The sequence below is a fragment of the Pipistrellus kuhlii genome, unplaced genomic scaffold (genome assembly GCF_014108245.1).
Source record: "Pipistrellus kuhlii isolate mPipKuh1 unplaced genomic scaffold, mPipKuh1.p scaffold_m20_p_51, whole genome shotgun sequence".
Taxonomy (NCBI): Eukaryota; Metazoa; Chordata; class Mammalia; order Chiroptera; family Vespertilionidae; genus Pipistrellus; species Pipistrellus kuhlii.
In genome coordinates, this window is record NW_023425553.1 from 27,627 (window position 1) to 49,587 (window position 21,961).

At 46.5% G+C, this 21,961-nt stretch overlaps 1 protein-coding gene across 3 annotated transcripts in view; it reads right to left on the minus strand.

Annotated features, from left to right (window-relative positions):
- The window catches only part of MECP2 (methyl-CpG binding protein 2), a 67,258-nt gene that overhangs the window by 10,753 nt on the left and 34,544 nt on the right, over nt 1-21,961 (minus strand). For 2 of the 3 annotated variants that reach the window (XM_045573531.1, XM_036415678.2), the window contains one exon: nt 703-1,047. In XM_045573531.1, coding sequence (XP_045429487.1) covers nt 703-1,047 — 345 coding nt within the window. Of the gene's footprint in view, nt 1-702; nt 1,048-18,295; nt 18,513-18,585; nt 18,725-21,961 lie in introns of all 3 variants that reach the window. The other variant, XM_036415679.2, reaches the window with a different exon arrangement.

Below are 21,961 nucleotides of genomic sequence, written 5' to 3' on the forward strand. Positions count from 1 at the left end.
CAGTGACCCTCCCCCAAGGCTGGGCAAATGCGAAAGGGACAGTTGGAAAGGTACATGGGACCTGTCTGTGTCTTTCCCCGGAGGCCCTGTCTGAGAGCCCACCTTTCCCAGCACAGGTCACAGAGTGTACTGTGCTCTACGGCTCATCTTTTATTTTTTCTGGTTCATGAAGCAGTGTTACAGAACCACTCCCCCAGAAAGAAGATGAGGGTAATGGGTTCTGAGAGCAGCCTCGCAGCTGGATGCTCTCCAGCTGAGGAATGGCAGGAACCCCAGGGAGCTCTGCTTGCCTCCTGAGCCCAGGCCACTACATATGGCAGATCCTGTGGCCTCCGCACTTCCCAGGTGATCCCTCCTGGCATTCTCATCGGGACCCTGGGTAGCTTCTACTGCTATTCCATCTTCAAACAAGGCCTCAAGGGCTGGCAGGGTAAATCACACTGTTATACTCTGTGCATGTTTCACTCAGGGCAGTGGCTTCCATACACAGCCATTCCAAGCATACCTAGTAATGCCTGCAAGCGGTGTTCATTACTGAAGCCATCTTACCCCAGGTGGGGTTATGCACACACATTTTTTCGATCAACTAGCAGCAACTAGCTCCTACTCCAAGGGACCCCCATTAGTTTTCAGCACCTGTCCCCAACTTCCCACCTACCCAGGGCTCCCAGCTCTGTAGAGGCAGGAGTTGCCCTTACTTACTTGATCAAATACACATCATACTTCCCAGCGGAGCGGCCAGATTTCCTTTGCTTAAGCTTCCGGGTCCAACCTTCAGGCAGAGTGGGGTCATCATACATGGGTCCCCGGTCACGGATGATGGAGCGCCGCTGTTTGGGGGAGGCAGAAGCTTCCGGGACGGCTGGGGCTGAGCCCGACCCTTCCGAGGTCTCCGCTTTGCCTGCCTCTGCTGGTTCAGCAGAGTGGTGGGCTGGCGGCTGCAGGGGCTCATGCTTGCTTTCTTCTTTCTTATCCTTCTTCAACTTTTTAAACTTCAGGGGTTTGTCCTTGAGGCCCTGGAGGTCCTGGTCTTCTGACTTTTCTTCCCTGAAGTGTTAAACAAGTATGTAAGTATCACAGAGGACACACCGGGTTGCAGAAAAAGTGAGCATTGGAAGGCTCGAGGCCGCCCAATGGCCGGGCTCCGGAAGCCGGGGCTGCCCCGCTGGCGCTCCCCCAGGTTTGGATATTCTTCCCTTCACAGATTTCCTTAGGGGCTCTGGGCTGCTGGTGGCGGCGGCCAATTGCACTGTGATCACCCTTTGTCCCATTCCTGGTGTGCAGGAGAGTGAGCGGCCTGCACAGGTGGCATTTCTCTGAGTAGAAACACTATGTGGCTTTTCTGCACGCTGCCTTGACCACTGGGATAGAGAGCTGTCAGCCCAGAAGGGGGTGGAGCTCCTTTTCACAAAGGCCGGGCTTGGGTGCTACTATGGCTTCTGTATTTGGGGTTTTCTCAAACGTGTACCCAACAAAGAGCTGCTGTGGGGCACGGTACAACGTGCTGACAGGAGCACAGCCCTGCACTACTCCCTTAGGGGGTGGCACACAACGCAGCACCGCAGAAAGAGCACAGAGGTTTGGAGCCAGCCAACCTGAGCTCAAATCCTGGCTTTGCCATTTCCAAACACAGATCCGAGCAGGCCCGTCTCCTCATTTCAACAGCAGGTACCAACACCCCAGAGGAAGAAAAGTCACAAAGGCACTGCATAAATCCTGGCTGACCCGGGCAACCAGAAACTGCTGCACAGGGTTCTGGCATAAGAAAAGTGACCCCCCCCCCCCCCCCGTCAGGTAAGCTTTGGTCACCAGACCCTCCCTTACCACACAAGGCCATAGCACAGCCGTGCCGGTGAAAGGAAAGAGCAGGGAGAAGGGCACAGAGGAGCACCCTCACCGCCGTCCCAGGCTGGGCATTCCCCGTTTTCACACTGACAGCAGCGCCTTCCCATCCGGTGGCTCAGCCCCTTCCTTGTATGCTTCAGAAATGCTTACTTGAGGCCCTGGACCCTGAGATCAGAGTCTGACCATGATGCTCTCATGGCCGGGCTGAGAGGACAAGAACACGAAGCCAGGGAAGGCTTAGGAAGAATTGTGGGCTCAGAATTAGCCATCGGCTAGTCCCTCAGCTCGCAGCTCATTGTGGAAAAGGGCAAGGCTATTCCTAGCCTCTGCATATCAGCCCTAGAGCTGCCCTCTTATATAGCTCATGTGGCACTGATCACTGTCCCGTGGCTGGTCTATCCCAAGTGATGTCCCTTTTGGTCCACACTGTGGAGACTGTAGTGTGCACTCAAAATGACTTGAATGACTTGGGTAAGTCATTGAAAGAAGGTTAACACCAGGACTCACCGGGCGCCATGAAGACATGGCTTTCCTAAACAGCTCAGGTCAGGTGTGGGGACGGATAGTGGTGAGGGTGTGTCTCAGCCCCCCTCAGGCTTACTGAGTTCCCTGGAACTTCTTCAGAAGTTTGGGGCCCCAAGCATGGCTGCCAGTGTCACCCAGAGTCAGCCCTTGACTCACAGGAGACCCTTTCTTGCTGTAAAGGTGGGGTTCCTAACCTGTTCCGGCAGAGCTTACTTTTCAATGCTCCCAGTCTTAGGGAGAAGGAAAACTCTGCCAGCAGCGAAGTGATAAATAGATCGGAGCCAACACTTCCAAACAGTTCACAGCGCACCGCTAAAGTCCAGGGCTGCTCCGGGAGTCAGAGAGAAACACTGCACCAATGGAACAGGTCTGGCTTCCTCAGAACTCTCATTTGTATTTCTACAATACTTTCACCACCATGAGGTCAAGTACAAGCGTGTCACCCAGAAATGCCTCTTAGATGCAATCAAGGGTATTGATGCAATCCAGGGCAATCCCTTCTAGAAATCTACCCCGAAGAGACACCTTTAGAAAGTCAAAACAACAGAAGACGATGTTACTTACAACAGCACTGTTTTTACTAGCCCAGGACTGTGGACAACTCAGACAGCCGTCACCAGGGACCTGCTGACTAGATGACAGCAGGCCCGCACCAGGGAGAGTGCCCCAAACCACTGGGGTGTGATCCCTAGAATCTACTATAAGGTAAAAAGACAGCATACCGCAGGCTGCCTTTTGTGTGAGAGAGAAGGGGACTTTAGGAAGCACACACCAGAAACTAATAGAACTGCAGAGGCCTCTATGGATATGCCCATGGAAGGAAACCAGGCTGGCCCCTAGGAGAATGAAAAGGACACAGGCGTTGAGTGGAAGGGTTCCTTGTATTGGGCAATGCTGTGACCAGGTGTGTTCAAAAGAAGGAACTGATTAGAACACAATGAAGAAAATAAGCCATGTGATATTAGGGAGAGAAGAGAGAAAGACCGAAATGAAGTGTAAGGGCTGGCCATGTGGCCATGTGGGCAAAAGGCTCCAGACAGTGGAGACATGGAGGGACATGGCGGCTTTGTTGGGTTCTATTCCAAGTGTGATGGGAAGCTTTGAGCAGGGGGCAGGGACCAGGCGTTTGAAAGAATCACTCTAAACCGACTACTGGAGACCTAAGAGGGAAGCAGGGAGGAGCCCTGAGAAGCCTTCTGCAGTTGTCTTGGTGTGGCCCAGAATGGGGACAGCAGAGGACTGGGGACAAGACCAGGAGGTGAAGCAACACTGCTGGCTGATGGACTGGTGGGGAGGGGGGGTGCGGGATGAGTTAAGGACCTCGGCAAAGTCTGGAGGATGGAGTTTAAGAAGAGAACATACATCTTTGGTTACCAGATACAAAGGTGGGATATCTAGCTGTGCCCAAACTCTGATTAAATGAACTATTTGTTTGTTTTTAAGTTTTTATTCTGATAAGATGTATATAATATAAAATTTATCTTTTTAAGAGTTCCTATGTGTACAATATGAACTTTTTAATTGTTAAATATTTCTTTAAAAATATATTTTTATTGATTTCAGAGAGGAAGGGAGAGGGAGAGAGAAACATCAATGATGTGAGAGAATCAGATTGGCTGGCATGGCTGAGCACTGTTAAATATTTTTCATTGATGTTTTAGAGAGAGAGAGGAAGGGAGTGGGGAGAGAGAGGAACATCAATGTGAGAGAAGCATCAATATCAATCGGTTGCCTCCTGCACGCTCCCTACTAGGGATGGAGCCGGCAACTTGGTGCCCTGATTGGGAACCAAACTGGCAACCTTTCAGTGCACGGGATGATGCCTAACCAACTGAGCGACACCAAATGAACTTTAATAGCACCAAAGATGATGGGGGAATAAAAGGACCTTTAACTCTATCTGCAGTATTCTAATTCTTTATGACAATATAGTGATTTTCAATTCTGTACATCAAGGGGTACACAGGTATTTGGTACTTAAAAACAAATAACAAAAGCCCTAAAGCCTGGAAGCCATTATGCTGGGTGTATCGGTAAAAATGATGCAAAACAGGTAATCCAAATGAGTTTACCCCTGGCTCAGATGATGCTCGGTCCCAGGGTGACCTTGAAGGAGGCCTGGCAACTCCCTAAGCACCCCTCCCACACACACACCAGGACGTTGTGGGGTTTTCTGAAGCATACACTTTTCAAAGAAACCAAAGAGCTCTCTTCATCCTCCCTGTGATTACAGCATGTGTGTGTGTGCGCGCACACATGCATGCACGTATGTATGTACATGCACACACATAATCCTGACTATGAGGAGAACTGAGCACCTAGTTCACAAGTTCATGTATTTTTAGAAAAATCACCTATTCTATTCTTCGGTGTCACAAATGAGAAAAAAAAAAAAAAAGAAGTACAACCAGACAAGGAAGTTCAACTTGTATGAGGTCACAGTTGAGCCAACGTGTTTTCATTGAACCAGACTGCTAAGAGCTGAGATGCCAGAGCAGAATTAGCAACATTCTTTGGCCTTCTAGAGCTCCAAGTTGTGTGTGTGTGTGTGTGTGTGTGTGTGTGTGTGTGTGTGTGTGAGAGAGAGAGAGAGAGAGAGAGAGAAACAGACAAAGAGGTCACAAAGAAATAGTGACATCCTCCCCTGTTCTAGGCAGAGGGGAAACGAGAGAGAGAGAGAGAGAGAGAGAGAGAGAGAGAGAGAGAGAGAGAGAGAGAGAGAGAGAGAAACAGACAAAGAGGTCACAAAGAAATAGTGACAACCTCCCCTGTTCTAGGCAGAGGGGAAACCCAGAGATGGGGATTCCTGGAGGAGGAAGTTGGTTTTTAAGACTCATGCGGAGTTTCACAGGCTGGTCAGGAGGGCTCAAGGCAAGCCAGGTCAGATGAGCAGAGGCAGCAATATCAACAGTCCCTCCCTGTCCTATGATGCCCTTCCTGGGAGGGACCAGAGGTTCTGGGACGGCCCTCGCTCCCATCTTCAATTGGGTTACGATGGCACTTCTGACAAGCCTTCCTTGGTCTTCCCCTCCCCCCACCTCCCATGCATAGGAGCACCCTATGCCCCCCTTGCCCCCGCCCCAGTGTATTTAGAATATCCCCCCGTGATGGGCAACTCCCCCTAGATGTGTGCCTTCTAGCACAGCAATAGCACTTAATAGTCACTTGCCAAGTGGCAATCACAACTCAGATACTCTGGTATCTTTCCTTCTTTTTAAAAAAATATATTTTTATTGTTTTCAGAGAAAGAGGGGGAGGGAGAGAGAAACATCAATGATAAGAATCATCGATCAGCTGCCTCCTGCACCCCCCACACTGAGGACTGAACCCACAACGTGGGCATGTGCCCATGACTAGAATTAAACCCTTCTGTCCGCAGGCCGATGTTCTATCCATTGAACCAAACCAGCTAGGGCCCTTTCCTTTTTCTGATGGATGTATCCCTGGGGCCATTAGCTTTGAGGAGCAGGGGCTAGCTTAGCATCCAAAGCAAGCAGGCGCTCAGTGACCAAATAATGAATTTGGGCACTACCAGCAGCCTGGTGGTCACTGGTGGTTCGGGGTTGGCAGGAGACAAGGCTGAAATATTTACCGAGGGCCTTGGTGTCTCGCTCGCCTAAGAGCACAGTGATATCTACAGGGAAGCAGTATGGGAGGTGGTTACCCTGGGAGGACGGGTTCTAGGCTTCTGCAGATTGGATTCTAGCAATGATCCACAGACACCCCACCTTCTACAATGACTAAAAAGGCTGGACCGAACATTTAGAAGATGCTATAGAAGACAGTGTTTAACAACTCTTACCTACACACACAGCTGGCAAGAAATGAAGGAATACATGGGCTAAAGAATAAGGGAAGGAAGGGAAGGTGTCCTGCTTGTTGAAGAAATCTGGCAAGTGCCCCTTAATAAGCGATCAAACTGAGCACTACTGACTGGCCAGCCTGCAGAAGTGCTGTAGGAGAGTAGGAGCACTGACACCACCTCATCTTGCAGGAAGGGGTGACTGAGGCCATGAAGAAACAGCCAGAAGAGTCCAAAGAGAGGGTCTACTCCACACAACAATGGGCCTGGACTCTTCAAAATGGTCTTCGGCATGGGGGAAAAAGGGGGGCGGGGTGGGGGGCGCTGAGGACTGGCTTTGGTTAAAGGAGACCGAAGAAATAGATCAAAAGCAACATGCAATCCTGGACTGGCTCCTGGGTTCGAAGGTTCTGAAAGAGGCAGTAATGAGGCATTTGGGGAATGTAAATATGGTTCCATGTTAGCTCAAAGTGAAATTCCCAGAGTGTCATAACTGCATAAGAACGTAGGAGTGCAATGTTACAATGACTGTGACTAACCCTCCAGTGGTAAAGGGTTCAGGGAAAACATGTTTAAAAGGGAGGAGATAACATCAATATAACCGGAAGCGTTTGAAGCAGTTTTAGGAAAGCTTCCTAACAAAGAGAAAGCCTTCATGTTACACAAGTATATTAAGAGAAAAAGAACCACATCTTCCAGTGTTATGTACTATATGGTAAAGCTGTATGAATAAAGTGTCAAGATATTTCCCTGTGTTTAAAATAAAATCACTGCTGAAGAAAGTCTTGCTTATGACCTGACTTTTTAAAAAATATATTTTTGTTAATTTCAGAGAGGAAGGGAGAGAGAGATAGAAACATCAGTGAGAGAGAATCACTGAATGGCTGCCTCCTGCATGCCCCACACTGGGGATGGAGCCTGCAACCTGGCCATGTGCCTTGACTGGGAATCGAACCGTGACTTCCTGGTTCATAGGTCAACACTCAACCACTGAGCCAGGCCGGCCGGGTAGGACCTGACTCTTAATTGTCAATGGGACAACTAATCTGTGCATCGTGTGGGAGGAAGCACAAATCGGGGTATGGTGAAAAATGGTTGGCTGATGGAGATGTGGGGTGCAAATGCCAACAGAGATTGCAATGGCCTGGTGTTCTGTTTGTGAACTCTGGTTACCAAATCTCCTAGAGTTTGCATGGTCTACTCTACCTATTCTTCCCTTAACAACTCCGATATTTTATTGTGTGATCTGTAGAACACAAGATTCCCCCCGCCCCCAGGAACGCACCTATCGCATTTAAGCAGAAAGGTTTTCACAAATCTTAAATATCTATGAAGAATGAGAGAAGCCTCTTGGTAATAAAACACCATTCAGTGATTCTGCTGCTACATTAGACCAAATCCTTCCTTGGAGTTGCAGCAATCTTTTTTGGGGGCCAAGTCATTTTATCTCAAGGGGTTTGATGGTGAGGACTGCCTGTATTTTAATAATGAAAGTAACCTACAGTAATCCTGTAGAAGGTAGCCTTGAGCGGCTGTACCCAGTGCTCGTCTGACCCAAGCCTACTGTATGTTACAGGGGAGCAAGCGACCAATAGCTGGTAGGTACAACTGGCCAGACAGCTATGGGAGGAAGGACTACTCAATCCCCAAGGTCTTCAGATTTTTTAAAAAAAGGCTTAAAAGCCAGGTGAAAGCAGCAGCTGAAACTTTTTCGCTTGAATTGGAATCTAGCTCCTCTCAGAGTGAGCTTCATAGAACCTTCCAGAGCCCCAGCAATATCCTGACCTTTCCCAATGCCAGTCATGTTTGCATTATGCCAATTCCAGATGTTATTTCTCAGTACCTTTCATTTCTAGTCATCCATCTTTGGAGCTGCAGCAAGAGCCCAAGTACCACAAAAAGGACAGGAACTACAAGGGCAGGTCAGCGGCCACTTTCCCGTCAATGGTCAGGGACCAGAGGAGAGAAATGGACTCCTTATAGTGGCTGCTTCCGTCCTGAAGTGTCATTCACTTGGTGCTTCCGATTCTTTCTACTTCTATTATAATAGGAGCTGCACAATCTCAGAATCAAGGAAGCTTCTCTGCACAAATCAATAAAGGCAGCAGCACTTTGAGACGCCAGCTTCAGCCCTTTAACCCGTTAAGCGCCCAGCCTGTTTTGTCCTCCGGATGGAAAGTATAGTGTCAGTCACTGGTGACTGACTAGGCACTTAACGTGTTAAAGATCTGCGAGAAATCAAACTGCACTGGCAGAGTCTCAGTGGTGTCCAGGAACAAAAGAGGGGATGGTGCTTCAGCCTGCAGGCTACAGTGGTAGAACCCGAAATTCAGTGGCCCTGCTCTGAATTCAGTGGTTTTTTTTTTAATACCCCAATTTTAGAAGACGCAAGAAACTGTATACATTTTAAAAACCTAAATACAACACAGTTTTTGCCCAAAGATAGATCCCTCCCCAAATGAAGGCAACCAGCACCATACAACAAGTCTCATCTTTATACTATGAGTCCACCACACAGGGGGAAAGACAAGCAGGTTTAATCAAGCAGTGCGGATGTGGAGAATAGCCGGCAGTTCCTCAAAAGGTTACACGCAGGTTTCCATATGAACAAACAATTTCACTCCTAGATATAGACTCAAGAGAACTGAAAACAAGCACTGGAACCGATGGATACTTGCAAGTCAATATTCAGAAAGGAATGAAATACAGTAGCCAAAAGGTAGAAACCACCCAGGTGTACATGGACAGATATATGGAGAAACAAATGTAGTCTATCCATGCAGTGGGATGTAATTCAGTCATTAAAAAGGAAATTCTGACATATGCTACAACATGGATAATTATTGGGAGATTTGATGCTCAGTGAAATAAGGCCCTCACAAAAAGACATATTGAATGATTCCATTTATATGAAATGTCCAGAATAGGAAAATCCACATAGACAGAAAGTATAATAGTAATTGCCAGGGACTAGGGGTAGTAGCTAATAGGGAGTGACTACTAGCGGGGTACAGGGTTTTGTAGGGGTGATGAAAATGTTCTGGAACTAGATAGAGGTGATACTAGCATAGAATTGTGAATGTATTAAATGCCACCAAACTGTACACTTTAAATGGGTGAATTTCATGGTATGTGAATTATTTTTTAAATATATGTCTTCATTTATTATATATAGAGAGAACGGGAGATGGAGAGAGAGAAATATTAATTGGCTGCCTCCTGCATACCCCCTACTGGGGAGCGAACCTGCAACTGAGGCATGTGCCCTGGCTGGGAATTGAACCAGTGACCTCTGGATACGTGAGATGATGTTCAACCAACTGAGTCATATGGGCCAGGGCTCATGGTACCTAAATTTTTGTAATACTCCACTAAAATGACAGCTGACTTAACCAATTACCCTAAATCATAAAGCTAGGTTTTATGATTCCCATGCAGTACTCAGAACCCACAGCTGGCTCCAAGCAAGCCTGTCTGGTTACAGGCACAGAGCCCAGGCAAGCAGCTCTGTCATTTATCTCAGATAAAGAGCCAAGCCCAGCATGGGGACCTAGGGTGACACGTGCTAGATTGGACCAAGCCCAGGACATGGTAACAATGCCAGTCAGAAAGGAATTTAGTTCAAGAAGTTTAATGACAAGGCATTTGGCCAAGTTGAATGTTGTTGGCTAAATTTTCTGAGGGCGTTTGATCAATTTTTTTTTATTGTGGTAAAACATAACATAAAATTTACCATTAGCAGCATTTAATACTTCACAATGTCGTGCAACCATCACCACTACTTAGTTTCAGGACAGTTCATCACCCATGGAGGAAACCCCAATTCATTAAGCAATCATTCCCCCAATTCCCCTTACTGCCAGCCTCCTCGGCATGTTTTGAAGGTTCATCCATGTTGTAGTATGTATGAGAACATCATCTCTTCTTATGGCTGAATAACATTCCATTGTATGGAAATACCATTTTTTTATCCAGTCTTCTGCTGATGAACAACTGGGTTGTTTCCTATGAACATTTGTGCACAAGATTTTGCACAGATGTATGTTTTCAATTCTCTTGGGTGTATACCAAGAGTGGAATTGCTGGGTCACATGAAAACTCCATGTTTACCTTTTTGAGGAACTGCCAGATTATTTCCCATGAGGTTTCCTTTGGGGGTGATGAAAATGTTCTGTAACTAGGTAAGAGAAAAGTGGGGTGGCAGAAACTGCTTTCACTCGGAATGCTTAGCCGACAGGGACAAGCTTTAAACAGAAGTCATTACAGCAAGAATGCTGGGAACAGTGCGGGGGTGTTCCATTTCACCTACTCACTCATTTAATAGCTAACATTACTAGAGCACATGCAGGAGATGTGCTAGAGCCAGGGATGTTATAGCAAGACACGCTTTCTACCTGCATCCATTTCTTTCTCCTGGTGTGGTCACTCTTTTACGGCAGATAGTCAATAATGAAGTCGTAACTATTTTTATTAATGTTGTGAAAGGGGAGATACTAAGTGCTAGGGGAACCCAACAGGGAGCTAGGCAAGAGCCCCAGAATATGGATGCGATGGTGACACTGTGACCTGAGGGGCCACTGTGGGTGGAGAAAGGACCAGGCCCAAAGCTGATAAAGCCATGGAGCACAACTGAAACCCAAGCAGGGTGGCTTCCCCAGCTGCCCCACGAAGGCTTGTGTTGTTAGACTTTGCTTTCCATTCTCTAGCCTGCCCTACTAGCAACTTCTCTTCCATCATGTCACCCCGTGCACGAGCACATCCTTCAGTGTGCTCAATGGAGATTCTCTGCCCCCAGGACAAATATCTAATCTTCAAGATCCCAGCAGCTGGTTTCCATGGGCACTCACATGTGCCTGCCTTTTTGGTCCCCAGCAATGCATTCTCATTGCTGCTCCTCCCTCTCACCATTTTCTGTTGATACTGTTTTCTTCTTACCACTGTAAACAAATTTTACAGACTTTTATCAAGTGTCAGCTGTTTTTACAGAAAAACGGAATATTTGGCAAAATAAAATTTTAATACAGAGGCAACATATTTGGGGGAGGGGGCAGAGGAAGGGGCAAAAAGGAAATCTCCAGTAACAGAAGAGAGAACTCTCCATAAGAGTCCCTTATTTTGTCTGAATATCTCCTAACTAACTTGAAGTGAATGGCCTTGTTTTCTTTATTGTGCCTTTTACTAGCATACGTTGCCCCACATCTGCATGCCTGACAAACTTGTGTTTTCTGATGATGACATCTGAGCCCACTGAAATGATCAACAAAATAGAAAGCGGGAAATCTCTCTATCAGTGTTGGCAAAGAAGAAGGATGCTACCGATGACCGAGGCACTTTAAGAAACCGCTGTAAGATGTGGTGCAGTAGGAGTCAATGTGAGAGAAGTTCTGCCATACTCAAACATTGGGGACGGGGGCGGGGGGGGGGAGGGAGAGACCCGCAAAGTCCTAACAGGGCCCTAGGAAATCTTCAAGGTCAGAACAACAGGACCTCGGAGCCGGAGCCAGGCTGGCTGAAGTGCAATTTGGTGGTGGCAAATGAAGGGCCTGGAGCGATAGTGCCATACATGGAAAGGACGGTGACAGGCTGAGGGGTTCCCCTGGGCACTGCTGAGAGAGGGGAGGGGCTGAGAAGGGCTGGGCGCTCCAGTGACTGCACTGCTGGGACACCCAGAAAGAGACACACGGAGATTGATGGAGATCCCACTTGTCTCAGCAACCTCTACAGTACCGTCCTGGGGATCCACTCTACCCCAACCCCGCTTCTGACAACAGGGGTTTAAGCCACTAGGACGCAGCAGGCAAGTAGCAGGGACTAGGTCTCTGTCCCATAAACAACTCTGGGAACTGGCTGAAAAAGAAGTAACATGCTTGGTGACAAGACAAACACATATCAGTTACCTGTCTGTGTACAAACACTAAATGGGTTAGAAAATACAACAGGAAGATTGAATACTGTCCTTCCAGTCAAGATCCCAATGGAATTCCCTTTGGAACCTGACATTCACCTAGAATAAGCATCTCTGAACGGCCAAAGAACATATGGGAGTGCGGGGCTGTGAATTGCTTCTTGTGGTCAGTGCATCCACCACCACACAACAACTTAATTTCACAAGGATCAGGGACTTAGAATCAAATGACAGGTTACAACTTCCACAGAACTGCTCTCTCCTAATCCCTAATAAAATAAGAAACTAAACAAAGGCGGGGAGAAGGAATGTGAAGGGAAGAATTCATTACACATAGGAAGGGGCATAAAATTGAACTCGATACATTTCAAAACCCAGCAGCCTAGCAAAGGATTCCAGAGGACAGAGCAGCAACAAGACGGAGCTGCTGTCCTTGCCTCATCCCCAGAAGCCATGCTGGGGAGTCAATAACACCACGAGACCTCTAAGCCACCACAGCCCTCTTTCCGCTAAGCTGGAAAGAAGCAACTAGGTGGGAATCAGTAACTTTTCCCTGTTTGGCCCAGGAACTACTGCAGCTCCTACTGGGAGGTGCGGGACAAACAGGTAAAGTGCCTTTGCGCCAGGCTGGCTCTGGGGAAAGCACCTGCTCTTGGGTACACACAGGCTCAGGGAACCACCTGGAGCCTGAGTTGTCCCCCTTCTGCATCCCTACAGGAATGGCATACACATCCTTCAAGCAGCTGGAGTGAGCCTTGGTGTAAGACAGTGGTCGGCAAACTCATTAGTCAACAGAGCGGCAAACCGCGGTTTGCCGAGCACTGGTGTAAGACGTTTAGCACAATTCTTAGGACAGAGAGAAGAATTTAGATGCTCCAAAGACTATCCCCCACTACAGCTCCCGCAATGTGCAACTTCTCTCTTACCACAGGATAAACAGCTCACCATAGCCTGGGGGGGGGGGGGGGGGGGCAGTGAGAGCCGATGCCAAGAGCCTGGGAAAAGAGGGCCAGGAATTCCCCCTCTGTACCAAAGCAAACAGAAGGACTGCATGGAGCCATCCAAGCCTGAGCCCAGATGACAGGGGGAAAAGGAGACGGAAGGAGATGGCTCAGGAAAGGCAAAGTCCTCCACAGGGGAGAGAAGGAAAGCCCCCACCACTTTACAACAACATGTTTTCAGTAGAAGTTCAAAGATGAGATGATAAAACAGTAAGGTAAAAGGGCAAATTCCCAACCTAGAGAAACAAACTGCAGACCAAATCCCTTCATTATGGAACTCATAAATACATTTTAAAAGAGCACAAAACGGAATATATATAGCTGAAAATCAAATCAAAACAAACAGTGAATGCAGATGAAGAAATAAAAAGCAATTAGAGCAAAGCTAATAGCATCGGAAAAAAGGCAAAGCCAATCTAACAGAAGGATAACTTGTGTTCCTCTAGTAGGGGACCTCTAAAACGGAAAAGATACTATCAAAGATATTTTATAAGAGAACTGACCTGAAAAGAAGACCAGCTGCATATGCAGCTCGAAAGAACACATTGTGTTCCCATGAAAATGTGATAAAGAACACTCAACAGTGACACTCTGGTCAACTTCCTCAACTTCAAGGATAAAAAAAGAATTCTGCAGGCACCCAGAGGGAAAAAGCAAATGACTCCCCCCTGGGGGTGGGGGGAGAAACATCAGAAGACCAGAAGTATGTAACATCTACAAAGTCCCAAGACAGTTCAGTGCAGTGGCAAGGAGCAGAAGCTCTAAAGCCAGCAAGCCATGAGCTCAAATCTTGGCATAGCTGTTACGGGTCTCTCTGTGTGTGTGTGTATGTGTACACACACACAAACACACACCATCAGAGGTGAGGCCTGAGAGACGGGCAGGGGCCTGAGGCCTCTCTGAAGTGATTCTGAAGGAAGTGAGGGGAGGAGGCCATATAAAGAGGGGCCTAGGCATAAGGAGCAGCAAGAGCCAAGGCCCTGACCCCAGGTACAAGCTGGCATTTTCTCCCATCCAAGTACTAACCAGGCCCGACCTGAGATCGGGCGCGTTCAGGGTGGTATGGCCGTAGACAACAATCTAAGCATTTTCTAAGAAAATCAGGAGTGATGGAATGGAGCGGCATGATAAAGGCAGAGAAACTGTGCTCAAAATGAGCTCAGCTGGTGTGGCTCAGTGGCTGAGCCAGGAGGTCATGGCTCGACTCCCGGTCAGGGCACTTGCCTGGGTTCTGGGCTTGATCCCCATCTGGGGCCTGCAGGAGGCAGCCGATCAATGATTCTCTTTCATCATTGTTTCTCTTTCTCCCTTTCCCTTCCTCTCTGAAATCAATAAAAAATTTTTTTAAAAAATGAGGTAGGCCTGACCACACAATTTGCAGGGCCCCATGCAACATGAAAATACAGGGCCCCTTATCTAAAAATGGAGAAATTTGAGCCCTAGCTGAACGTCATCCTGTGAACTGAGAAGTTGCCAGTTCGGTTCCCGGTAAAGGCACATGCCCAGGTTGTAGGCCTTTCATCCCTCTCAGAATAGAATCCAAAATCCACTAGCACAGGACTGGCACCTCAGATGTGAGTGTGAACAACTTTTCTTCCCCTACCTGGAGTTCCGATGAGAAGAGTCAGCAAAGGAGACAGAGGAAGAGGAGTGAGGTGGCAGCAAGACAATCAGGTGTATCTGTCCAGATTATTGGCAGCAAGCAATGGAAATCAACTCTAGCTGATTTACAGACAAGGACTTGATTAAAAGGCTATTGGGAGATAGAAGGTGGTGATGTTTTCACAATATGAATGTGCTTAATATTACAACACTGTACACTTAAAAATGGTAAATTTTATGCTATGTGTATTTTACCATAATAACAAATTGGGAAAAAGGCTTACTGGGTGGCCAGAGAATCCCTAGTGTTGGAGGAAAAGGTTTTGAGCTAAGTTGACCAGAAACAACATTCCTAATCCTGCTGCCAGGCTGGCACAGGGCAGCCAGCAATGCCTCTGCCACCCTGCAGGGGGCAGCACTGGCCACAGGTCACTGGGGTCCTTCCTGCAGCCCTGACACTGAGCAAGGACTTCTCTTGCTGCCCGCCCTTCTTTCCCCAGGCAGGTAGGTCTGAGTGGCAGATCCTAGGCACATGCCCATACCCTCCTGCAGGGCTCAGGTCTTTTAAAAAAATCTTTTAAATGTTTTTACTGATTTCAGAGAGAGGAGGGAAGAGTGATAGAGAGACAGAGAAACATCAATGATGAGAGAGAATCGATTGGCTCCCACCTGCACACCCCCTACTGGGAATGGAGCCTGCAACCTGGGCATATACCATGATTGCGGATCGAATCGTGACATCCTGGGTCATGGGTAGATGCTCAACCACTGAGCTACACTGGCCGGATTGAGGCTATTTTTTGGGTAAAGGACCAGAGAGCAAATATTTTCTGTTTTGCTATCTGATGCTCTGCGGGTCACATGGCCTTTCTCACAACCACTCATATTGCAGTGCAGTGGGGAGAAGCCACAGATAATGCTTCAAGTAAGGGGTGGGGTTAGAGTGCAATCAATTTTTATTTTTTTTTTACAAAAACAGGCAGTGGGCCAGATTTGGTTTGGGGATGTAGTTTGCCGACAGCTTCCCCAGCTGAAAGGGAACCTAAGAAGAGATACAGTCAGAGGTCACTTGACCTCCCATTACACTCATAAGGTGAGGGGATCCCTCCAAACACAGAATGTGGCTCAGATGTGAGATAAGGGTGCCAAGGATGCTGTACAAAGAGAGGTCCCGGAAGAGACAAAGTTTCCAGGAGGGAATAACCATGTCAAAAGGCGGACCTGCCAATGGCCATACCGATGTGGACATCCGGTGGGGGCTGAGACTGTGGAATGTGGGCAAGAAAGCCTCTGGATGGGGCTGAGCATGAGTGGGAGGTAAGGAGATGGGGTGGTGAGTAGACAACTCTTGAAGAGCATGGCCAATGGGGGAACAGAGAACAGGGCAGAAGTGGAGGAGGCAGCGCTCAGTGAAGATAGAAAATTCTAAAATATGTTTGTAGGGTGATGGGTATGATTCATGAGAGGAGTCCCAAGGAACACAGAACTTGAGAGCTAAGAGCACAGGAAGTCTTTGTCACCAGCAAAGCTATTACAGCTCCGTGGGTGGAACAGTTTCCAGTGATGACAAAGACCAGGCTGTGATGGTGGCAGTGGGTGGCTGAGATCATGGGAACAGAGGTGGTCAAAGAGATGGGGAGCCAGGTGTTATGAGGGTCATCTATGTGTGCACTTAAGTCACCTGTGGGATGGAAAGGACTGAGTCAGAGAGACAAAGACTGTGGGTCTGGCACTGAATCCTTAATGGAGGGTGACTGTTCGGGGCGCTGAGCAAGCCTATGACAGGGAGTGTGTGGGCTTGGAAAGCTGAGGGGAATGAACATCTCAGCATGCTTTTAAAGAATATATTTTTTTATTGATTTCAGAGAGGAAGTGAGAGGGAGAAAGAGATAGAAACATCAACGATAAGAGAGAATCATTGATCGGCTGCCTCCTGCATGTCCCCTACTGGGACTAAGCCCAAAACCCAGGCATGTATCCTGACCAGGAATTGAACTGTGACCTCCTAGTACATAGGTCGATGATCGACCATTGAGCTATGCCAGCCAGGCTCAGCATGCTTTGAAAAAAATACTGTTGATTTTAGAGAGGGAGGAGGGGGGGGAGAGAGGAGGGAGAGAGAGAGAGAGACACATTGATGTGAGAAACACTGAGCGGTTGCATCCGAGACGGAATTGAACCCACAACCTAGGTATGTGTCCTGACTGAGAATCAAACCCGTGACCAGTGGGATACTCAGACCATGCTCCAACCAATTCAGCCACCCAGCCAGGGCTCAGCATGCTTTCTTGTATCGTGAACATGGAAGACACAACTTCTCCTCCTGCCTGGGGTACAAGAGCCATGACAGTTAACAGATTTCTCTCTTGGTATGAAGTGGAAGCAAAAGAGGAGGGATCTAACCCGGATGAGGTCTGGGGGCTTAGGAAGGGCTTTCTGCAGGAAGAGATACCTGATCTGAGTCTTCAAGAATAAATAGGAGGGGAAACACAGATAGAGAGCAGTTTTGTGTGGCTGCGGGGTACACCTATGAGAAAAGGGGCAGCAACAGAAGCCAGAAAGAGGCATGGGTCACATTAGGGGGCCTCAACACCGTTGGAAGACATGGGTGCCACTCTCAAGTTTAAAGCAAGGGAGTGATATTTGACTCTAGGGACTGCATGGAAGACAGAAATGTGTAGAAGAGTTAGCAAGTTATTGTAAGAGTTCTAGAGAGAGAGATGAGGGACTGAACCAGGTGAGTGGAGGAGGGATGAAGAGAGAGGTTGGAGAAAGAAACATAGGACAAGGCTGGCTGGCTCCTGGGATAAGGGCAGTGACGGGCAGGTCAGGAGACTTGGGTTCTCAGCTTGCATGACTGGTGCTATCACGTGTGACACAGAGCAGAGGACATGGGGTTTGGCTGATAGGTCTTCTGATCCAACCACCTTATATAGGGAGAGGCAAGGGATGTGGTAAGGCAAGCAGTGGGTTGAGAACGGGAGGGAGAAAAAAGGACAAAAACCTTCAAATTTTACCTTGCACGGTAAAATCTGACTAAACTGTATATACACCTCATGAGCCTTTTTCTAACATGAAGCAAAACAAGTTCAATTTCCTTCATACTTCATTTTAGTGCTCTCTGTCGCCACCTAATGGGATGTCAGCTGAAACCCAAAGATTGAACCTGGGGACTGTCAGGTGGGCAACAGAAGGAAGGCTGACAGAGTAGCTGCCCAGGTCGGGCAGGCGTATGGGACAGTGCCCATCTGACAACACCTCTAGGGTCCACGGGACCATCTTCTGGAAGATCAGAGGTTCCTGGGGCTAACAGAGACATTACATAATACCTTATTCACCATAAGATCATTTTCCACAGACGTACTTCAACCTTTACTTCTCTGTACTCTCACGATCAACCATCAAACTGAGTCATGCTCGGGGAACCACCGTGTAGATGTGCAGGAAACTGTTTGGTGGGACAAAAGTTCTGGGGCACTTGAGCCTCGTTGAACTCAGTTTTTGGTTCTAGTATTTAATGTGCCGCCTGCTAACTGCCTTCTTCCCACAGTTCCACATACCTACAAATGTTATTCAAAGGAACAAGCAGTGTAATAAGGGCCGTTTTAGTGTTACTAGAGGTAACAAGGAGAAGCTGTGGTGGGCGAGCAGAGGCAGTCACTGCTCTCAGCGGCTTCAGCAGAGCAGGGGGCACACGCAGCAAGAGTAACTTCACCGCCATCTGGGACTACTTGGAGAGAGGTCCACAGGAGCCTCAATGCAGGGAAGGGGACAAAGTGACGAGGGACAAAGAGTATGACCTGATTTAACTCCCCTTTTTGCCAGTGAAGAGCTGCAAGAAGGAAATCAACATTTTCACATGCCATAAAAAGGCACTAAATGCTTGAGTCTGGTTAAGTTCTCACCTGCGGAGTTTGTGTAAGGATGAGTCTGCCTCTTGAGCTGGTGTGGATTCCATGAGTGGATCCTGATCGGGCAGGCAAACAGCAGCTTGTCCAGAACCACTGCACGTGGAAGGACAGAGTCGAGAAGCGATCCTAAGGGCTGACCAACGGGGAGGTGGAGATCATGAATATAAACGACTCTTTTGGAAAGCTTGGCACAGAGAAGATGCAGGGTATTCAGAGGTAAGGGGTAGGGAGCCAACGGAAGGCCAAGATAGAAGATACGCTAAATTTGCAATGGAATATAAGGTATATTTAAAAGGACATTTATTGTTTTTCATAACATGGATATAATAGTCTGCTTGGTCTGCCATAACTAAATAGCACAGACTGAGTGGATTAAACATTATAAATTTATTGCTCACAGTTTTAAGGCAGGAAGTCCAAGAGAAAGGTCCCAGCAGATTAGATGTTTGGTGGGCCCTCTTCCTGGCTTGCAGACAGCTAGCTGCCTTCTCACTGTGTACTCATGGCACATAACAGAGAGCAAGCGAGCTCGGTGGTGTCTCTTCTAAAGGACACTAATTCCATGATTATTTCCACCTTCATGACCTCATATAGCTTTAATTACCTTCCAAAGGCCCCGTCTCCAAATATTTTCCCATTGGGAGTTTGGATATCAACTTGTGAATTTTTTTTTCTGGGGGGGGGGGGCATAAACACTTTAGTCCCTAAAAATGTTCTATTATTAAATGAAAAATGTAAGTGCAGGGTATGGTACTACATATACTATATGATACCAATTAAAATTTAATTCAAAAGATAATAGTATAAAAATTTGAATTTATTTAATGCTAAACTGTATACTTAAATGGTTAAGAAGGTAAATTTTATGTTATGTGTATCTTACCACAATTTAAAAAAAAACAATCTAAGAGGAGGCAAGAAAGGAAGAAAAGAAAATGTAGAAAAACTAAAATGCACAAAATGAAATGGTATAAACAAATATAAATGCATCAGTAATTAAATAGATGTCAATAGATGAAAGACAGAATGGATTAAAAAAAATCTAGCTATTTATCACTTTTCAAGAGTTACATCTAACCCATAAAGACACAAAAGGAAGAAAAATGAAAAGAGGCAGTGCCCACCAAAAACACAGGTAGTGCAGTGTTATTATTATCCAACAAAGTAAAATTCAAAGCAAAAGCACTGTTAATTATAAAGAGGGTTATTCATAATGCCAAAAGTCCAATTTACCAGGAAAATAATACCGCTCCTAAAGGCCTTAAAATAAATAATAAAGCCAAAATTAATAAAGTCCACAGAGAAACTGATGTGACCGTCAACATGACAAGATACTCTGACAAATGTTCCCCATCCACGGGCAAATCGGGCAGACAAAAATAACAGTAAAAGAGAGGATGGACGAGACGAGATGATGAGCTGAAGCCTTCTGCAGCCCTGCCTGGCAGCTGTATGCTCTATTCAAGCAGTCACACACTTATCGACAAGTTGCGAGAGCTGATGTCACACATACCAAGTCCTCAGACTACAGTGCAATTTAGCTAGAACTTGAGTTTAAAAACAGTAACTAGGAAAACACCACAAAACTATGTGCTTAGAAATTTAAAAAATACATTTTTAAATAATTTGTGGTTCAAAGAGAGAATCATAAAAACCCTTTAAGCTGACTTAAAGTGGTAGTACTACACACACACAAAAAAAGATTGCTGGATGCAGCTGAAATAGTTTGAGGGTCGGCTTTAAATGCTTATATTTGAAAAGAATGCTGGAAATCAATGAGCTAAGTTTACAGTTTGAGAAGTGAGAAAAAGGCCCGGCTGGTGTGGCTCAGTGGTTGAGTACTAACCTATGAACCAGGAGGTCATGTTTGATTCCCAATCAGGGCACAGCCCCAGGTTGCAGGCTCAGTCACCAGTGTGGGGAGTGCAGGAGGCAGCCAATTAATGATTCTCTCTCATCACTGATGTTTCTATCCGTCTCTCCCTTCTTCTCTGAAATCAATAAAGATATTTTCTTAAAGAAAAAGAAAACAAGAGAACATACCCTAAGAAAGTAGAAGATATAATACAGATAAAAGTAAAATTTAACAAACTAGAAAGCAGACAGAGTAATACAAGACAATTATGCCTAAAAGTTTGCTCTTAAAAGACTAATAAAACTGACAAAGTTCTACTAAGACAAGGAAAAAAGGAAGAAGGTGCAAGCAAAGAATTCTAGAATGAAAAAGGAGACATAAATACATATATTACAGAGGTTTACAAAAAAGAGATGCAACTTCGTGCTAATGAATCTAGTAACGTAGACAAAATGGACAAAAATATACCTGATCCGAGCAGTGCAGGGAAAATAAAAATAGGTTTCCAAGTGTGTGTACGTGCATGTGCACATGCACAGAACATGTCAAAAAACATACACAGGATCCTGGAAGCAGCTGTTCCCTAAAGAGGGGCCTGGGTGGTAGCAGGGACACTCAGAGGCCAATCATTACTCGAGTTTGCACTTCCTGAGTTGTGAACTGTGTGGGGAGTCACCTGCTCAACAATGGATCCATATGTGCCAGAGACAAGGAAAGGCCTCACCTGGTTGCATGTGCAGGCCGGCTCAGTAGGTGGGGAGCAAGCTGTGCAGCAGGAGCAGATCCCAGTATTAGCTGGCACTAGATCTTTTCTTTCTGTCTTTTTAATCTTTACATATTTGGTAGGTGATAATGGCATCATCTTTGTTTTCATTTGTGTCTCTTTGATTATCACTGAAGCAGAACTCTTTTCCTACATCTTCATTAGCCACCTGTATCTCTTCTTTTATGAATTTCTTGTTCATTAGTGGTGACTAATGGTAAGGCAGTAATAAACACTGTTGCATTCATGTTTAGACTAAAAAGGAAATTTAAAAATCTGCACAAATATACTCACAATGAGTGATTGTTGAATAACCCAAGATAACTGTCCCAACTGCTGGGTTAGAGGCACTTAATTAAGCCTAGGATGAGTTGTTGAATGGTGCTATGCAGCTGAATTGTTTTCCCCAATCCAAACACTTCAACACTCATCCAAACCCCATGGAATTACACCCAAGCATGCATTCATTTATTCACAGAACAGCCTCTGTTTGCCAAGCACTGTGCTTTGATGGAGGCCAGGGTCTGTTGGTGAGCGCCATTCAGTGGGCACCAGCGCACTTCCCACCCTCTTTACCCCCTTTCCAGAGGGCCCTTTTAGCTGTTACCAGTACTGCTAAGCTATTAGCCCATTACTCAAATGATATAGAACAATCCAAAAGCTCAGACCAGGACATTTTCCTAATACTTGCACAATCACTGCTTTACATACAATCTCACCAAATGCTCAGCAACGTATTAAAGTAGGTAACC